Raw genomic sequence first — 14,794 nt, 5'->3', positions numbered from 1 at the left:
ACCAACCACTGGGAAGTAAATTAACTCTACCCCAGTTGAACCAGCACAGTCCATCTATTGAAAACAACAGAAAAATCTCAGTCCCATATTAGTGATCATCATTCAGCACTGAACACCAAGGAAATACCAATACAGTGATACCTGTTAGAAAGAAAAAAGTTGCAAAAATATGCTTTGCTCTAACCCATGCTGCTAAGACTGTAATTTTCCAACCTGCTCAGCTCCCATCCACAGCCTTTCTGAGGGGACTGACCCAAAAGCTGCAGCCAGACTGAAGTGCCTGGTGAATTCTCTTTGCCTCCTCCTGAATGACAACCACGGTGCAAAGCCCATCACTGTGACAAGATGCTGGTCTTACTTTTTGTCATTCAATCACCCCTGCATTTCTGGCAGCACTGTCTCCTCTGACTGCAAAGAAAAGCCACAAGTACAAGAGTCTCTTAGTAAAACATTAATCTCAGATCACAGATTTATTTTATGGATTTGCAACACAGCCCATATTACAAACATTGTCTGGGAACATTTACAAGAATAAATAAGATGGACTCGCAGTTGTAAAAAAAAGATTACACTTCACTGTAATGTACAGTCAAAAAATATATCTGATATTCATTGACTTGACATTATTTACCTTCCTTCTTTTAAGCTAGAAAGACACTGAATGCACAGTGTTGAGAGTTTTGTATTTATATTTTTTTCCTTTTTTTTTTTTTCATACGTGCTTTATCTATCAAACATCCAAACTGTACAAGTGAGTTTACCCAGGAATCCAGAAAGGCCAAAGGGGGGGAAGATGGGGCGGCATGGCAACAGCAGAGACTCGCTCTCATGCAGCACTCCTCCCTGCTGGAGAACACATCCAGGGGCCTGGGATGGGACCCTGCTGAGCCAGGGGCAGCCACAGCACGGCTGTGTGAAGTGGTGACAAGCCTGGCAACAAAATGCTGGGACATTTTGATTTCCACAGTGTTGGCGTGGGGAGGGAGGAGGTTAAATCAGCAGGGGAGTGAATTTTGTCCCCGTGGTTAGTCAGGGGGGTTAAAGGATGTGTTAAGGATGCAGCTCAAACTTTTGGCATAGAAGTACAGTGTTTAAATGCTGGCAATGCAAGAAAGGGCTGGAGGGGTGATGAGAGGGTAATTCCAGTTCTGCTCCAGGTACATGGAAGTCCAGCACATGAATTCTGGTTCAACTGTCAGCAACGTGAACACCTGACCAGCCTTTGTCCCGGGGAGTCTTGTCAGAGCACCTAAATTCAGGAAAGCTTGTGAAGTGCTGGCCCCACTCCCACTTCCATCCCCCCAAAACGCCCTTCTTTCCATAACTTTGCACAAATAAGATTTCCTGGAGGTCCCTGTTGAAAGATGATGTACTCACACAAGGAAATCAGTCTCCATAGTGCAACACTCCCGAGGGGTCTCACACAGTCTCGCCAACAGTAACATTTCAGGGGAACAGGTCTCCACTGAAACACTCCTTCTGGGACAAAGTGCCCTCCCTGAAGTAACCACTACACTGCTGGATACCTACATATGAAGTATTAGGAGTGGTCCCAAAGGGACATCAAGAGCAAACCTTCACCTTGTAACAAGCACATCCTTCCTCCAGACAGAGTGACATGGACTTGCTCACATTTATACTGCTTAGAAACAGCTCAGGCTGAATTGAGTTCCAAGAAAACAACATTTTAGTTTGTTCTTTTCCCATTTCATTCTTTTTTTTTTATTATTATTATTTTTTATTTTTTTTGCCCCCAGGAAACACTATGGGAATACCAGCATCTGGCATTCAGTCTGCTGCATTAGTTTGTTTTTTTAAGGCTCAGGTTGAAAACACAATAGTGGTGAAAAATCTGCTGCATGCACTGGGGCGAGGATGGAAAAGACTAATTTAGACCTCTCATGTTTTTAGAAACTGAAAAAGCTGCCAGGTTTTCACAATTCTGCTAATCCAACATCAACCTGTAGGATAGTCTGAGTTATTTTTTACAAGGGAAACTTTTAAAATAGTTTAACACAGCAAATAGAGATTATAGACTAGAGGTCACTGGAAGTCAGCAACCAAATTACAAGTTTTTGTAATTTTTTTACTTTCCATCACACTCTGTACCACCAGGATTTGGTCTCGGTGTATGAAAACATATGATTCTGCTTGACAGTTTGAGCAAATTGTACATTCTTCAAGTATGTATATGAGGGAGATGACTGATACCTTTTCCAAGTCAATGAGCAGATAATACATGATGAATTTTCCTAGTGGCCCTTGCCAAAAACTGCAGAAATTGGGCTTTGCTTGCTATGCTGTTGGCTCACCCTGGAGGAAAGAAGAGCTGTAGGTATTTTTGGGAACAGAGAAAGAAAGAGCACTTGCATTTAAATTGTATATTATGTATGCATGGCTATAGAAGACTGCAATCTAAATAAACAGGAGCACAGGAGGGTTAACAGAATCCTTATTATTCATGTCTCTCTGACTTTAATTCCCTGGCTTTCCCTGTTTCTGCTCCAGTGTCTGGGCAGGGGAGCTGTGGTGGTTTGTTCTACCCTCACACAGCAGGTATATGGAATTTTTGACCCAAAGGCCGTGGTTATGCTGAATAACTTTTGCCACTTTAACCACGTGGCCCCCCTTTATTTTCTTAAAAATCTGGGGCTGACTGACTCTTTTTACACATAAGACAAATGAAAGGCTCTCAAATGAAAACACAGCAGTTTCACACCAAAGTTCTTGAGAGGCCCCTTGCACCGGCTAGAGGGATCACAAAAATTAACTGTGCTACCAACGTAATGGAGTTGGCTGCTCACATTTATTCCAGGACAATGAAGTTCTCCAAGTGGAACTTTGCCACCACATTGCACACCCAGGACCGTGCCAGGTCTGTGCACTGCTCTGTGACGACTCACTAAAAATTCTGCAGGTGTGACAGGCAGAGGCACCTCGTATTTGAAGATTCCTCTCTCAAGTGAATCTCCTTTTATCTCTGTCCCTCAGGATTTATTCTCTCTGTCACACTCTGAGTGCTCCATCTCCACAGCACGGAATGTGGCATTACCTGTTTTTTATGATCTTGGCAGGAACTCGGAAGAGTAAGAAAGATAGAGAGCAGCTGTGCAAGAGTGAGAGAGAGAGCAAGGTGCAAATTCCTCCCTGTTTTCAGGATCCACTTAATCTGCCTTCTCCTCCAAAGTTGGGTTTCTCCCAAAGGAGATTTCTCCTCCTTTCCTCCTCTCCCAGATGGCAACTAGTTTAAGTGTCTTCTGAACCACCTGCTGCAGGAGCCTCTCTCCTTCTCTGACTCTACAGCACAACAAGAGCAGTGACCAGCAATCTCTGCCTTGAGATTCCCAAAGGAAATCCCACAAACTGCTGCTAAAGGGCCTGTGAAAAGTAAATGGAAAAGCCAGTCTAGCATCTAGAGGCTCAAACCTACAACTGTGGGGGTCTATGTTGCCACTGGACTTTTTTTTCCCAGGGTGTTTACAGCTCCAGAATAAAAGGTTGGAAACTACTGACACACAAATACAGGCTGCTGCAGGGAACAGCTGTTCTTTGGGGTTCCCTCCTCTGCTCTGTGGAGTTAAATGGACCAGAATGATTTGAGGCATCTCTCAAAATATCTGTCTGCCTTTCAGGAATTCTCTGCACATTCTTCAGATGCGTGTGCAGGTGGACAAGACAAGGGGACAGAAACTGCAGGTTATCTCGGGGGTAAAGGCCACACAAAGTCACACCTTTTCAGTGCATGTAGAAAACCTTTCAGTGTTAGTCAACTGCCTGTTGCTGCTGGACCAAACTGGACAACTCTAGCTCACAAAAATGGCTAAAATGTGAATACATCAAGAGGGACCCACTGTTGCATGGCAAAAGCAGACATAACTCTGTGCAACCTTGCTGAAGAATACCAAATTAAAGGGCTTCCTACTAATCATAGCCCAGGAAAGGAACTTCCCTGCTCAGAGAACACAGGTTATTCCAACCTGCAAACATACACAACCCTCCACATCCCCATCTGCCTGCTTGCTATCAGAGGTCCTGATTCAGGATATTCTGATAAACAAGTACCTCAAGTCTATTTACAGCAGTTCAAACACTTTTTACCTTACCTTCAAAGAAGAAAAAAAAAACCAAACCAAAACAAAAGAGCCAGCATAGGACATCAGTCCTGCACAGATCTTAATTAAAAAAAAGATACAGACCCAAACCCCACCACCAAGCAAACATAAAAACAAAAAAAGAAAAGATTCTTAAGGCCTACTGTATCTTTTAGGGGTTTTGGTCTATCTCCCATCTAGAAAGCTCTTTCTTCTCCAGCAGCCAGCTTGGATAGCTCTGGAATTCACTGTTTCAGTTACATCCCATACTAATTTCAGATGTTAGTTACTCTCTGTATGACATAGTCACACCTCACCCACGCTTCTTTCCCTATTTCTAGTACCTTGTATTTCAGACCAAACCTTACACCAGTCCTGTGCTTATCATAAACTGCTCCCTCACCCCTGAAGGATGACTGAATAAGTTTATGTTCATTATGTCCATTCAAATGTGGATATTTGAATGGGCAATATGATATTTTTCCAGCTTAAAATTCAATCACTTGAAGGAATTCACCTCTTCTACTGCACATTATCGCTTTCCATCCACAGCAGGGAATGCTTAGGCTGGAAAGCTCACCCTGACTATTAATCTTTCCAGGAGTGAGAAAACCTCCTTTATCTCATCTCATCTCATCTCATAATTTCTCTCCTTCCCCACAAAAACAAACCCATCACCCATAATCATGCTTCAAACACATTACCTGCTCTGCCATGGGCTGCTCTCTAGGGTTTAAACAACTTCAAGGTAATAAAGTTATTTAAAGCCAGCTCGTCCTCTCTTTCCACACAATCCCCTTCATCATTAATTCACACTCAGCATATATGCACTGTGTGCAGCAAGGAACAGCAGGAATATCCCAGAGACAACACACACTGGAGCTGGGTTGGTCCCCCAAAAGCACCATAACTGCAGGAATTTATATCAGTTTGGCAACAAAACCTTCAGTGTCTGCTGAGCACCCTCCACACATGGACAGGAGGGTTCAGACTTGCAGCTGAGTGGCCACAGAACAAGGTGTGATTAACAGTTGGGCTGTGGCAACCAACACTTGCATTTAACTCCTACAAAATGTAAAATTTAGCTTTAACATCTTCCCCTGCACTTCATGCCAACATCACCTAGAGTTTGCAGAGGGCCAAAAGCACACGTGACTTGCCATGGACCAGCCTGATACAGGGACTTCTGACCCTTTAGCAGCATTTTTTCCATACCATAAACACAGTCAATCCTACCTCAGGACCTTAAACAACTCCACTGCAAGTGCTGTTCTGCTCTGCTCATCCCACAGCTCCTTCTCTCCATGCACACATCCCTCCTGCAGGCTTAATTCCCTTTTTTTAATCCACTTTCCTTTCTGCTACTGTTAAGCCTGAATTAGGTCCTATACTTCACATCTCATCCTATTTCTTTACCATTCTGTTCCTTTTATCCTGGCTGTCACTCTCAGTGCTTCCACCAGTCTTTCCCCCTCCTATATCATGAAGGAGACCTATCCCTGTGCTACTTTCCATGTAAAATTAACAGAATGCTAAATGCTAATTAATATTTCCATAGTATCCACAGGGACTGATTCCCTCTGGCTTTCTGGAGTCAGCAGAGTCACGAACACTTTGCTGACTTGTAGCTTCTTCCTACGTGGGCATTTGCTCAAAAATCCCATTCTGGGATCAGAATTCCCTCATCTTTACTAATAGCTCCCAACTCCTGACCTACACTGTTCCATCCAGCCACCTGTAATGAAAACACCATATAAGGCCATTTTTATCTCATAGCTTTGCTTTGCCTTCTATTCTTTTTTCCCTGCAGAATTGTTTGTGTTGCTTAGTTGCATAAGGAAAAAAACCCAACAATTCAAACTAGTAGCCTGTCCCAGGAGATGCCAGACACCCACCTCCAGCCCCATCTGGAACTAAAGGGGATTTCATGATCTCCTGCAGGCAACAGAAAGGAGCAACTAGAAGCAGAGCAGAGGCTCCTGTGAGGGAGTTCTCACCAACACTTTACAGCACATCAGGGAGGATGTGGTTCATGACATTAAAGCCAAGAATCCAAAGCTCCTTAGAAAGAATCCAGGCTAGGAGGTTCAGCATCCCGTGAACCCCTTCATCTGCTTATCAGGAAGAGGATTACTGCAGTTCCAAGCACCCTTCCCTGGACTGGTGCAGCTCCTGGTGGATGGAAACTCTGTGGTGAGGTACCTGTGTGAGCTGAGAGCTGCTTTGGTCAGCTCTCATTTTCATCCCTCACTGCCAAGGCAGTTTGTCTATTGAAGAAATAATGATCATGAAGTGAAACCTTTTGAACTTACAGACAGAAGTAGCAAAATGTGTTGAACTTGTCACACATTGAGAGCACAGAGCTCCCAGCACAGCCTCTGAGTATTTACCTGAGGGTGGAAAATACAGGGTGGTAAGAAAGTGGAGTCTCCTTAAACTCTTCCCTTCAATCTATCTTTTAGAAAGTCTGAATTTAAAGAAACCTACATCCCAGAATCTAATTTACACAGAGAGCAACCTCATATCCAGCACCCTCCAGATAAATAAATGGCTAAATTCAAATACTAATTATAGTAAGGCCTTGTTCTTTCAATTATTTCTTTTTCTCCAAGATTACCCTGCAGACCTTAGTGATTAACTACTTAAACACACTCTTTCAGAAAAGCAATTTCTTAGCTGCTACGAAATCAGAGCGAGACCCAGAGCCATGGTAAAACACATCTGGTGTTTGTTTGGGAGCAGGAGAGTTGCACAGGCATTTTTTGCAGGATGAAACAAAAGCTGGTTTGCTTAAGAAGAGAAGTTGCTGTGCTGGGCTAACACTTCTCCTTACATGTGTCAGAACAGGTTTCTGTGTATGTACATCACCTTTCCTACAGCTCTAATGGGTTCCCATTTTAAAGCTTGTAGGGCCTGGAAATAGTGAGGAAATCTTGCCCAAACCCAATTTTAAGAACCTTCAGCTTTTAAACTCTTGAGCAGGAACCTTCTTTGCTCTCTGTTTGCACAGTGCCTAGTTCAGCAGGGTCCTGTCGTGACTAGGGGTCCTAAGTTCTACAGCAATACAAATAATAAATAAAAAACAGTAATACATAGTATATGAGCAATAATACCTACTTTATACCCTGTTTGTTTTTTGTTTTTTTTTTTCAAAGACACACTGCACCCCAGCAAATACTCGAAAAATGTGGTAACAAAGTTACCGAAGTTGCAAGACAAACTGCAATCTGTTTGATGCAAATATTTAACCTTAAGGTTTCAAGTGGCTGGGAAACTCATCAGTGGCATTGCTTCACCAGCACCCAAAGGAACACAGAGCAGAGAGGTGGAACCGGTTCATGCACAGCCCTGGGAGTGGAGCAGAAACTGGGAGGAAACATTTGTGTGGAGGCAGTGAATCCACAAACAGCTGCTCATCTCCACCATCTATTTTCATGCTTAAAGGGACTACGTGTGGGGAGAGAATTCCAGGGTTGTTTTTCTTCTGTGTTGGCCTTTTCATTTGGAAAAAAAAACAAATAAAAAAGGAAAGAGATAAGGTAGACAAACCGTAATGAAATATTTCATGTATCCCCTATGGCTATCTCATTTTTCCCAAATGACTGCTGCACAAAATTAAAAAATGAAAAGACTGGGATTCGAGAACAAAATTATAAATTAAAAAGGAGACATTTAAAAGAGAATTTCCTAAGGGTTTCATTCCTTCCCCACTCTGCAGCAAGCAGAGCAAAAATACAATCCAAAAGAGGAGAGAAGAAGTCAGAGGGGATTAGAAAGTCCAGTCTTTCAGCCTGTCTCCCATTTTGCTAATTTTTACAGTAGGTTATTTAAGAAGCAGTAGATGTTCCAATAGAAAGCAGGCAGCAGCACACACAGGCATCATCTCCTCCTTCCAGCGAGGTCTGTGTAACCTCAGTCTCTTGCTCCAGGAAGGAGAGGTTTTCCTTCCCACACTTGTTACTGCCTTCAGTGTGGGAGAGGGGAGAAGCGCCTGCCAGAGATTGGGGTCTGGCACATCCGAGGGTCCCCTCCCTCCTCTGGGCTAAAAGGAACTCAAGTATTCCAGTGCAACCTCATATACAAATTTATACTGTTCCTGCAAGAGAGAACAGAAAGAAATGGCATTAGGATATGGGTGAATTCTTCAGAGCCTTGTTCTACAAGCAAAAATACCTCCTCTCCCTTTCTTATTCCCTTTGGCAGGACCAGGCAAACACTGATTGCCTTTTTATGTGATCCTGAACAAGCACTGCTAGGAGATGGTATCATCAATGGAAGAGAGAAGCACTCAAAGAGACAGCCCCAGTATGGACTATTCATTATTCACCTCCACACGTTGCTTTTGAGGCACGAACTCAGCGTGATCGATGGAGATGATTGAATTCAGAACAGTTTAATCTCCTGGGCTGCAGGGAGCAAGGCCTGGGGTTCGGGCTGCTCTCCCTCCCTGGTTTCAAGGCATGTCACAGCATTCAGCACCACAGGCTGTGTGCATGGACAGGAGGACAGATCCCACCCCTTCCCACAGCCACGGTGCCAGCTCCTTGGGGTCTGACCTCCTGGAGCCAGCTGGGCACGGTAGGCAGTGTTCATCATTTTGCCAGGGCACCCTTTCTGCTCAAAGAGAGAAGCAGGAGGACTCATTGCACATGCTAAAACAGAAGCCATTATAATTCTGATGGCTTCATGTTCTCATTCACTTTGATTCACCCTGAACGAAGCCACGACAATTTTCTACCTATCCTAAAGGCCCTGGAACATGCTGGGAGGGGAAACACACAGGAAAAAAAAAGCTTACCAGTGACTCCACCATGTTGGATTTGTTATTCCGTAGTGTTTTCACTATGTGGAACACATCAATGATGTTCTGCTGTTGGATCATCTCACACACGCTGCAGATGGCACAGAAGGTGCCGCTGCGTCCCCCTCCATTCCTGGGGGCACAGAAGAGAGGGGAAGGGGAAGCTGGTAGGGCTGAGGGACAGAGAGAACAACTCCCCCAGGGACACTAAGGAAGTCTGTAACTGGTCATGGACATTCAAGGGTTTTTGTGTACCTAAAGGGGCTCCAAGAGAGCTGGAGAGGGACTTTGGACAAGGGCATGAAGTGACAGGACAAGGGGGAATGGCTTCCCACTGTCAGAGGGCATATTGGGAAAGGAATTCTTCCCTGTGAGGGTGGGGAGGCCCTGGTACAGGTTGCCCAGAGAAGCTGTGGTTGCCCCATCCCTGGAAGTGTCCAAGGCCGGGTTGGACAGGGCTTGGAGTAACCTGGGTCAGTGGAAGGTGTCCCTGCCCATGGCAGGGGGTGGAGTGATGTGGTCTTTGCAGTGCTTTCCAACCCAAACCATTCCATGATTCTATGAAAGTGGAGACCTTCAGGGCAGGAGACAGGGATGGAAGGGCTAAGGGATTCCTGGCAGTGGTAGGCAGGGATGCCCAAGGACTGCAGTGCTGCTCCTCAGTGCTCAGAGCAGCTCTGTGGGCAGAGCTGGGCACACGGCAGTGCTGCTTCGGGTCTGCCTGGGCTCCAGTCAGAGACCCACCCACACAACAGGACCTAGCAGAGCTCTCTGAGCTACTCCTCACCACAACCAGCAAAACCTCTGGGCCAGGACACTATAATGCAGCACAATATTCAACCTGAAGTGCATTACAAACGTAATTGCACTTCGCTTTCCCGAGCTGAGGCCTGGCAAACCACCAGAACTCCAGACCCATGATCGGCGCTCTTCAGAGAGCACCGTGTGAAGGTTACAGACACTTCCCAGTCCTACTTACAGGCAGTGGACAACAGTCCGGCCATCCCTGCCATCGTACTGCTCCTGCCACTTCTCCAGCCTCCGCACCACCTTGAGCAGGGAGCGTTTGGAGGGAGGGGTGTCCCTGTAGGCCGGCCAGCCGATGTACTGCAGGTGCTGCACGATGCGGTAGCCGTCCTGGGGCTGCAACAAAGGGCACACACTCAGGGCAGCAGGGCAGGAGGGACAGGGTAACACAGGGAGCACTGGTTACACGGCCTCCAGTGCTGTGTCCAGGTCTGGGCCCCTCAGTTTAGGAAGGATGTTGAGGGGTTGGAGTGTGTCCAGAGAAAGGCAGCAAGGCTGGGGAAGGGACTGGAGCACAAGTGGTGTGAGGAGAGTTTGAGGGAGCTGGAGTTGTTCAGTTTGGAGAAGAGGAAGCTCAGGGGAGACCTCCTCACTCTCTACAACTCCCTGACTGGAGGGTGTATCCAGGTGGGGGTCAGTCTCTTCTTCCAGGAACCAGCAGTAGGACAAGAGGGCACAGCCTTGAGCTGCACCAGGGGAGGTTTAGGCTGGACATTAGGAAGAAGTTCTTTACAGAGTGATCAGACATTGGAATGGGCTGCCCAGTGAGGTGATGGGGTCACCATCCCTGGAGGTGTTTAAGAACAGACTGGATGAGGCATCAGTGCCATGGTCTGGGTGACAAAGTGGTGTTGGGTCAAAGGTTGTCTCGATGATCTCTGAGGTCTTTTCCAGTCTAGTAAATTTTATGTTTCTGTGCTTCTGTCATCTTCCCCTCTGGAGCTCCTATCACCACTGTAAACATTCTCCACCCTGGGTACCTGATACAGTGTGAAAACAAGGACTTTTCCATACTCTGGATAAAAAATATGACTTCAGATATTACAGAGCCAGGCAGGATCTAGGATCCCTTGTTTGGTTTCCAGAATAAAGTTTCATCAGACTGTATGAACAGATTAAATAGACCAAATGTCTCTCTCCTGTGCTGGAAATAAGTTGTGTCATAAGAAGCAAAGGCAGCCCTCAGAAATTCTCTGGGCACTATGGAGGGAAAGGATCCTCACAGAGATGTTGGCAGTGGCCAGTGGTGCTGAACACAGATGGGTGCAGAGGGCTGTGAGTTCACAGCACCCACCCTGCCAGCCATGGCATGGACCAGCTCCGTCCTGAGAGTCACAGAGCCTCAGTCTGACCACCTTTATGACTCAAAGGCTCTCCCTGGTTCAGAGGGAATTGGCTTGGGATACAGGACAATGTCTAATAGCTAACTGATTAATCAATTTGTGTAGCTGGACATGAGATTCCCTCTTCAGTGCCACTGTTGAACTGCTGCACAGGCTCTGAACACACAGACACCACTGTGTTAAACTGCTTGGAAATGTAATTTGTGGAGCCTGCTTCCATTTCTGACTAGAAAAAAATGAAAAAAGGAACAACAAAGGAAACATAATCAATCTGGGAAAACAACTAATGAGAGAAAAATCCTGCACTGCAGCCCTGAAGTTGGATTGCCAGGGCCCAGTACACAGATAAACTTTGTTTCTATCATTTCAGCAGTCCTGGGGCTGAGGGATCCAGACAAAGAGTTGCTTACAGAAATGGCAGTTGCTTATTTATAGGGAAGACAGTGGCAATTGGGAATCCCAGTCTAGCCAGTAAACATTGCATCTGTCTTCAGAGCCGCTGCTGAGTAGCTGACAGATGGAGAGCTGCTGACACTACCTCACTTTATTTCCTGCAATACTGATGCTTCTATATTGGCTGCTAAGTGATGAATTGTTCTCAAATACACACAGAAAAATGCTCACCATTTAAATACAGATTTTCAGCTCATATCATCCACTTTCTACTTTCAGCCAAGAGTCCTTTAGCAATACAGACTGATTAAATGTTAATTAAAGGAAGCAGCAGCAGTGGAATTTCGTTCCTAGGTGAGAGATTCAGCACCTCTAAAACCACAGGTCTTGGCTCTGCCTCTTCCTCCTGCCAAAATACATTTTTGAGAATAACTGGGGAATGTGGTGTTTCAGGGATCTTACCCTGGCCATGTTGCAGATCCGGAATATCCGGTTGATGATGTCTTCATCAATGTCTGCTGAGACAAACTCCACCTGAATGGGGCCATAACAACAGGATGTCTTCTCTGGCCAGTACTGCATGCAGAGCTGCAGAGAACAGGACAAGAAACAGAAAGCATCTTAATTATTAACACGGAAATGCACATTCAGTCTTTTTTTTTTTTTTGATTTATAACCAGCTCAAAATCCAGCGCCAATCTTATATTACACATCTTTGTTCACAGGAGACATCATTCTAGCTGTAAAAAGTTTTTATACCATGAATATGAAAAAAAAAAGTGCATTTTAGAACCTTGACTTTTTTCCCCTTTATTTTTGTATGAACACAATTTGGAACTGATCGAATTCTGGGGTCTAAAGGTGAGGAAAAGGTGGCTGACAAATGAAGCTTCTGTAGGGGTAGAGATTTAAAATGAACACTAAAAGATTAGTGTCTGTAGATAAATTTAATAAGAATCACAGAGGTTTGGTGTTAATGAGGAAACAGTACAGGCACCATGAAAATTAATCTTAATTCAAACAAACTGGAGTTTCTTTTTTCTGTGAGATGAACTTTTTAGCTTTGTGACTCTACCAGTGAGCAGGGCAGGGAGAATTAGTTTGTCCTGAGAGCAAGAAGAGCAGCTCTGGTTTCAGGGTGAATCTCTGAAGTTTGTGAAGCAGGTTGGAAGTCTTTTCCTTGTGCTGATATTACAGAACTGAAAGGACAAAAAAGATCCTATGCACACAAATTACAATGTAAGTATTCAAAATCCATCTGGAAATAGATTATGGGGAAAAAATATTTTGCATGAGATCTCATTAGCAGTTTCTGCTGAGATTGTGTTTCTTTCTGTTTTTCTTTCTTCCTATTTTTAAGTGTAATTTTTCAGAAGTTTTGAAACCCCCAGATGCTCATTTGAACTTGATCTCGAGCTTTTTCAAGTTCAATCACTGCCAGAAACAACGTCAAGTGTGTGAATGCTACTGCATTAATTCTGCACTCCTTTGATCATACAGGATTGAAATTGGGTGGGATATTCACACAATCTTAGGCATCTTTGCCCTTGTTAGTTTTTCAAGATTAAGCAAGCCAACCAAGACCACACAAGCAAGTCCTTTGAAGGGTGTCTTTACTCTTCATTCAGACTTTCAAGCTGCTTAGTGATCTCCTCTCAAAGCATCTGCCCAACAGGCAGGAGATGTGAGCTGAGCAGGAGCTCCAGGAAAGAACCTCAAGGTGCAGCAGAAAGCAGAAGAAGATTAAACACTTCCTTAATATTAAAAATCTGCTTTTCCTAGAGCAGGTCTGTGAATGGTCACACTTCATGAAAGACATTGAGGGGCTGGAGAGTGTCCAGGGAAGGGAATGGAGCTGGGAAGGGGATGGAGCAGCAGGAGCAGCTGAGGGAGCTGGGGGGGCTCAGCCTGGAGAAAAGGAGGCTCAGGGGGGACCTTCTGGCTCTGCAACTCCCTGACAGGAGCTGGAGGGGTCAGGCTCTGCTCCCAGGGAACAAGGGACAGGAGGAGAGGGAACGGCCTCAAGCTGTGCCATGGGAGGTTTAGATTGGATATTGGGAACATTTCTTCACAGAAAGGGTGTTTAAACATTGGAACAGGCTGCCCAGGGCAGTGGTGGAGTCCCCATCCCTGGAGAGATTTAAAAGCTGTGTAGATGTGGCCCTTGGGGACATGGTTTAGTGGTGGCCTTGGCAGTGCTGAGGGAACACTTGGACTCAATGGTCTCAGAGGTCTTTTCCACCTTAAATGATTCCATGACATCAAACTGTCACACCTTGCCCTGATAGCTCATAAAATACAAACTTTAAAGTCATCCTTAACTCCCACCAGTGCCACCTGGGTGTTCCAGCACTGGCTGCAGTCTCCAGCTGGTGACCCTGTGCTACAGGAACTGTCAAAGTGACTTTTCTGCACTGCCAAATCCCCCTTTCTGTGCCTACAGGGTACATCAGAAAAACAAAACTTTGCTAGCAAAAAACAAAGCAAGGAAAAGCCTTGTGCAGAAAGATAGTCACAAGAACAGCACTGGCTGAGGCTGATAGGTTTGTGTTTTCCAAGAACCCAGTCTGAGAAAGCGTGTCATTTCCAGAAAAAGCTGTGTTTTCCTTTGAAGTGTCAGGGAAAAAAAGAAAAAGATGAAATTTGCCTGTGGATTCAATGCCAAGATGCAGAATCAAGGAGGGTAGACTGGAGAGGAGGCAGCAAATGCAGAGGATCTCAGGGTGGTAGATCACAGGGTGGTAGGACTCTGGAGGTCACCAAAAGAACCCACTGCTGAGCAGAGCTCTCCCCGTGGCTGGGAATGGAATCCCACAGCACCCACTCCGATGGGAGATCCCCTCCAGGAATGGGGGGATTGGTTTCTCCACCACCATCAAAAAAAGAGACCAATAACTTTGCTGCCTTCAAGTGTGGTAAGACAGAGAAGAGACAAATCAAAAATTAATCCATGAAGTGCCAGCTACTTGAGGGTTCCTCTCCTCTCCTGTAACAAGTGCTGTAATGGGTGAATTAGCCATGCCAAATGTACTCTTCACACAAATTGCATGATTATGCCTTTCTGAAAGCTGTTATCTTCTGCCACTCACTGGCAAGGTGGCTGGAGACACCAGCACAGGAGGAATGGCAGCAGCTCCTCCCCAGCAGGCTCCAATCCTGAAAATGATGGTGTGCTTAGCAGCCAAAAACCAACTTACGCGTGGAATTAAAAAGAAAAAATAAAAATACAAAGCACTGTGATCTTCTGGAGAACCTGTGCAAAACACACTTCTCAGTATTACAGAATTGCACTGGAAATCTCAGGGGAAGGATCCTTCAAATTATTTCAGCTCCCTTGGGTTCATTCTCCTGGAAATGCC

General features: G+C 45.2%; 1 protein-coding gene across 1 annotated transcript in view; it reads right to left on the bottom strand.

The window, feature by feature from the left end:
- Positions 1-438: 438 nt before the first annotated feature.
- Positions 439-14,794, bottom strand: part of PTPRT (protein tyrosine phosphatase receptor type T) — a 457,975-nt gene continuing 443,619 nt past the window's right edge. The window contains exons 32-35 of the mRNA XM_051802833.1: positions 11,898-12,023; positions 9,872-10,035; positions 8,890-9,025; positions 439-8,187 (exon numbers count right to left, since the gene is read on the bottom strand). Coding sequence (XP_051658793.1) covers positions 8,134-8,187; positions 8,890-9,025; positions 9,872-10,035; positions 11,898-12,023 — 480 coding nt within the window. The 3' untranslated portion in view covers positions 439-8,133. The remainder of the gene's footprint in view (positions 8,188-8,889; positions 9,026-9,871; positions 10,036-11,897; positions 12,024-14,794) is intronic.

Source organism: Manacus candei, unplaced genomic scaffold, assembly GCF_025592945.1.
Source record: "Manacus candei isolate 608988 ecotype Guabito, Panama unplaced genomic scaffold, ASM2559294v1 h1tg000057l, whole genome shotgun sequence".
In the NCBI taxonomy this organism is placed as follows: Eukaryota; Metazoa; Chordata; class Aves; order Passeriformes; family Pipridae; genus Manacus; species Manacus candei.
The sequence above is the reverse complement of the archived record's forward strand: the minus strand, read 5'-3'. Positions and strand labels throughout refer to the sequence as shown.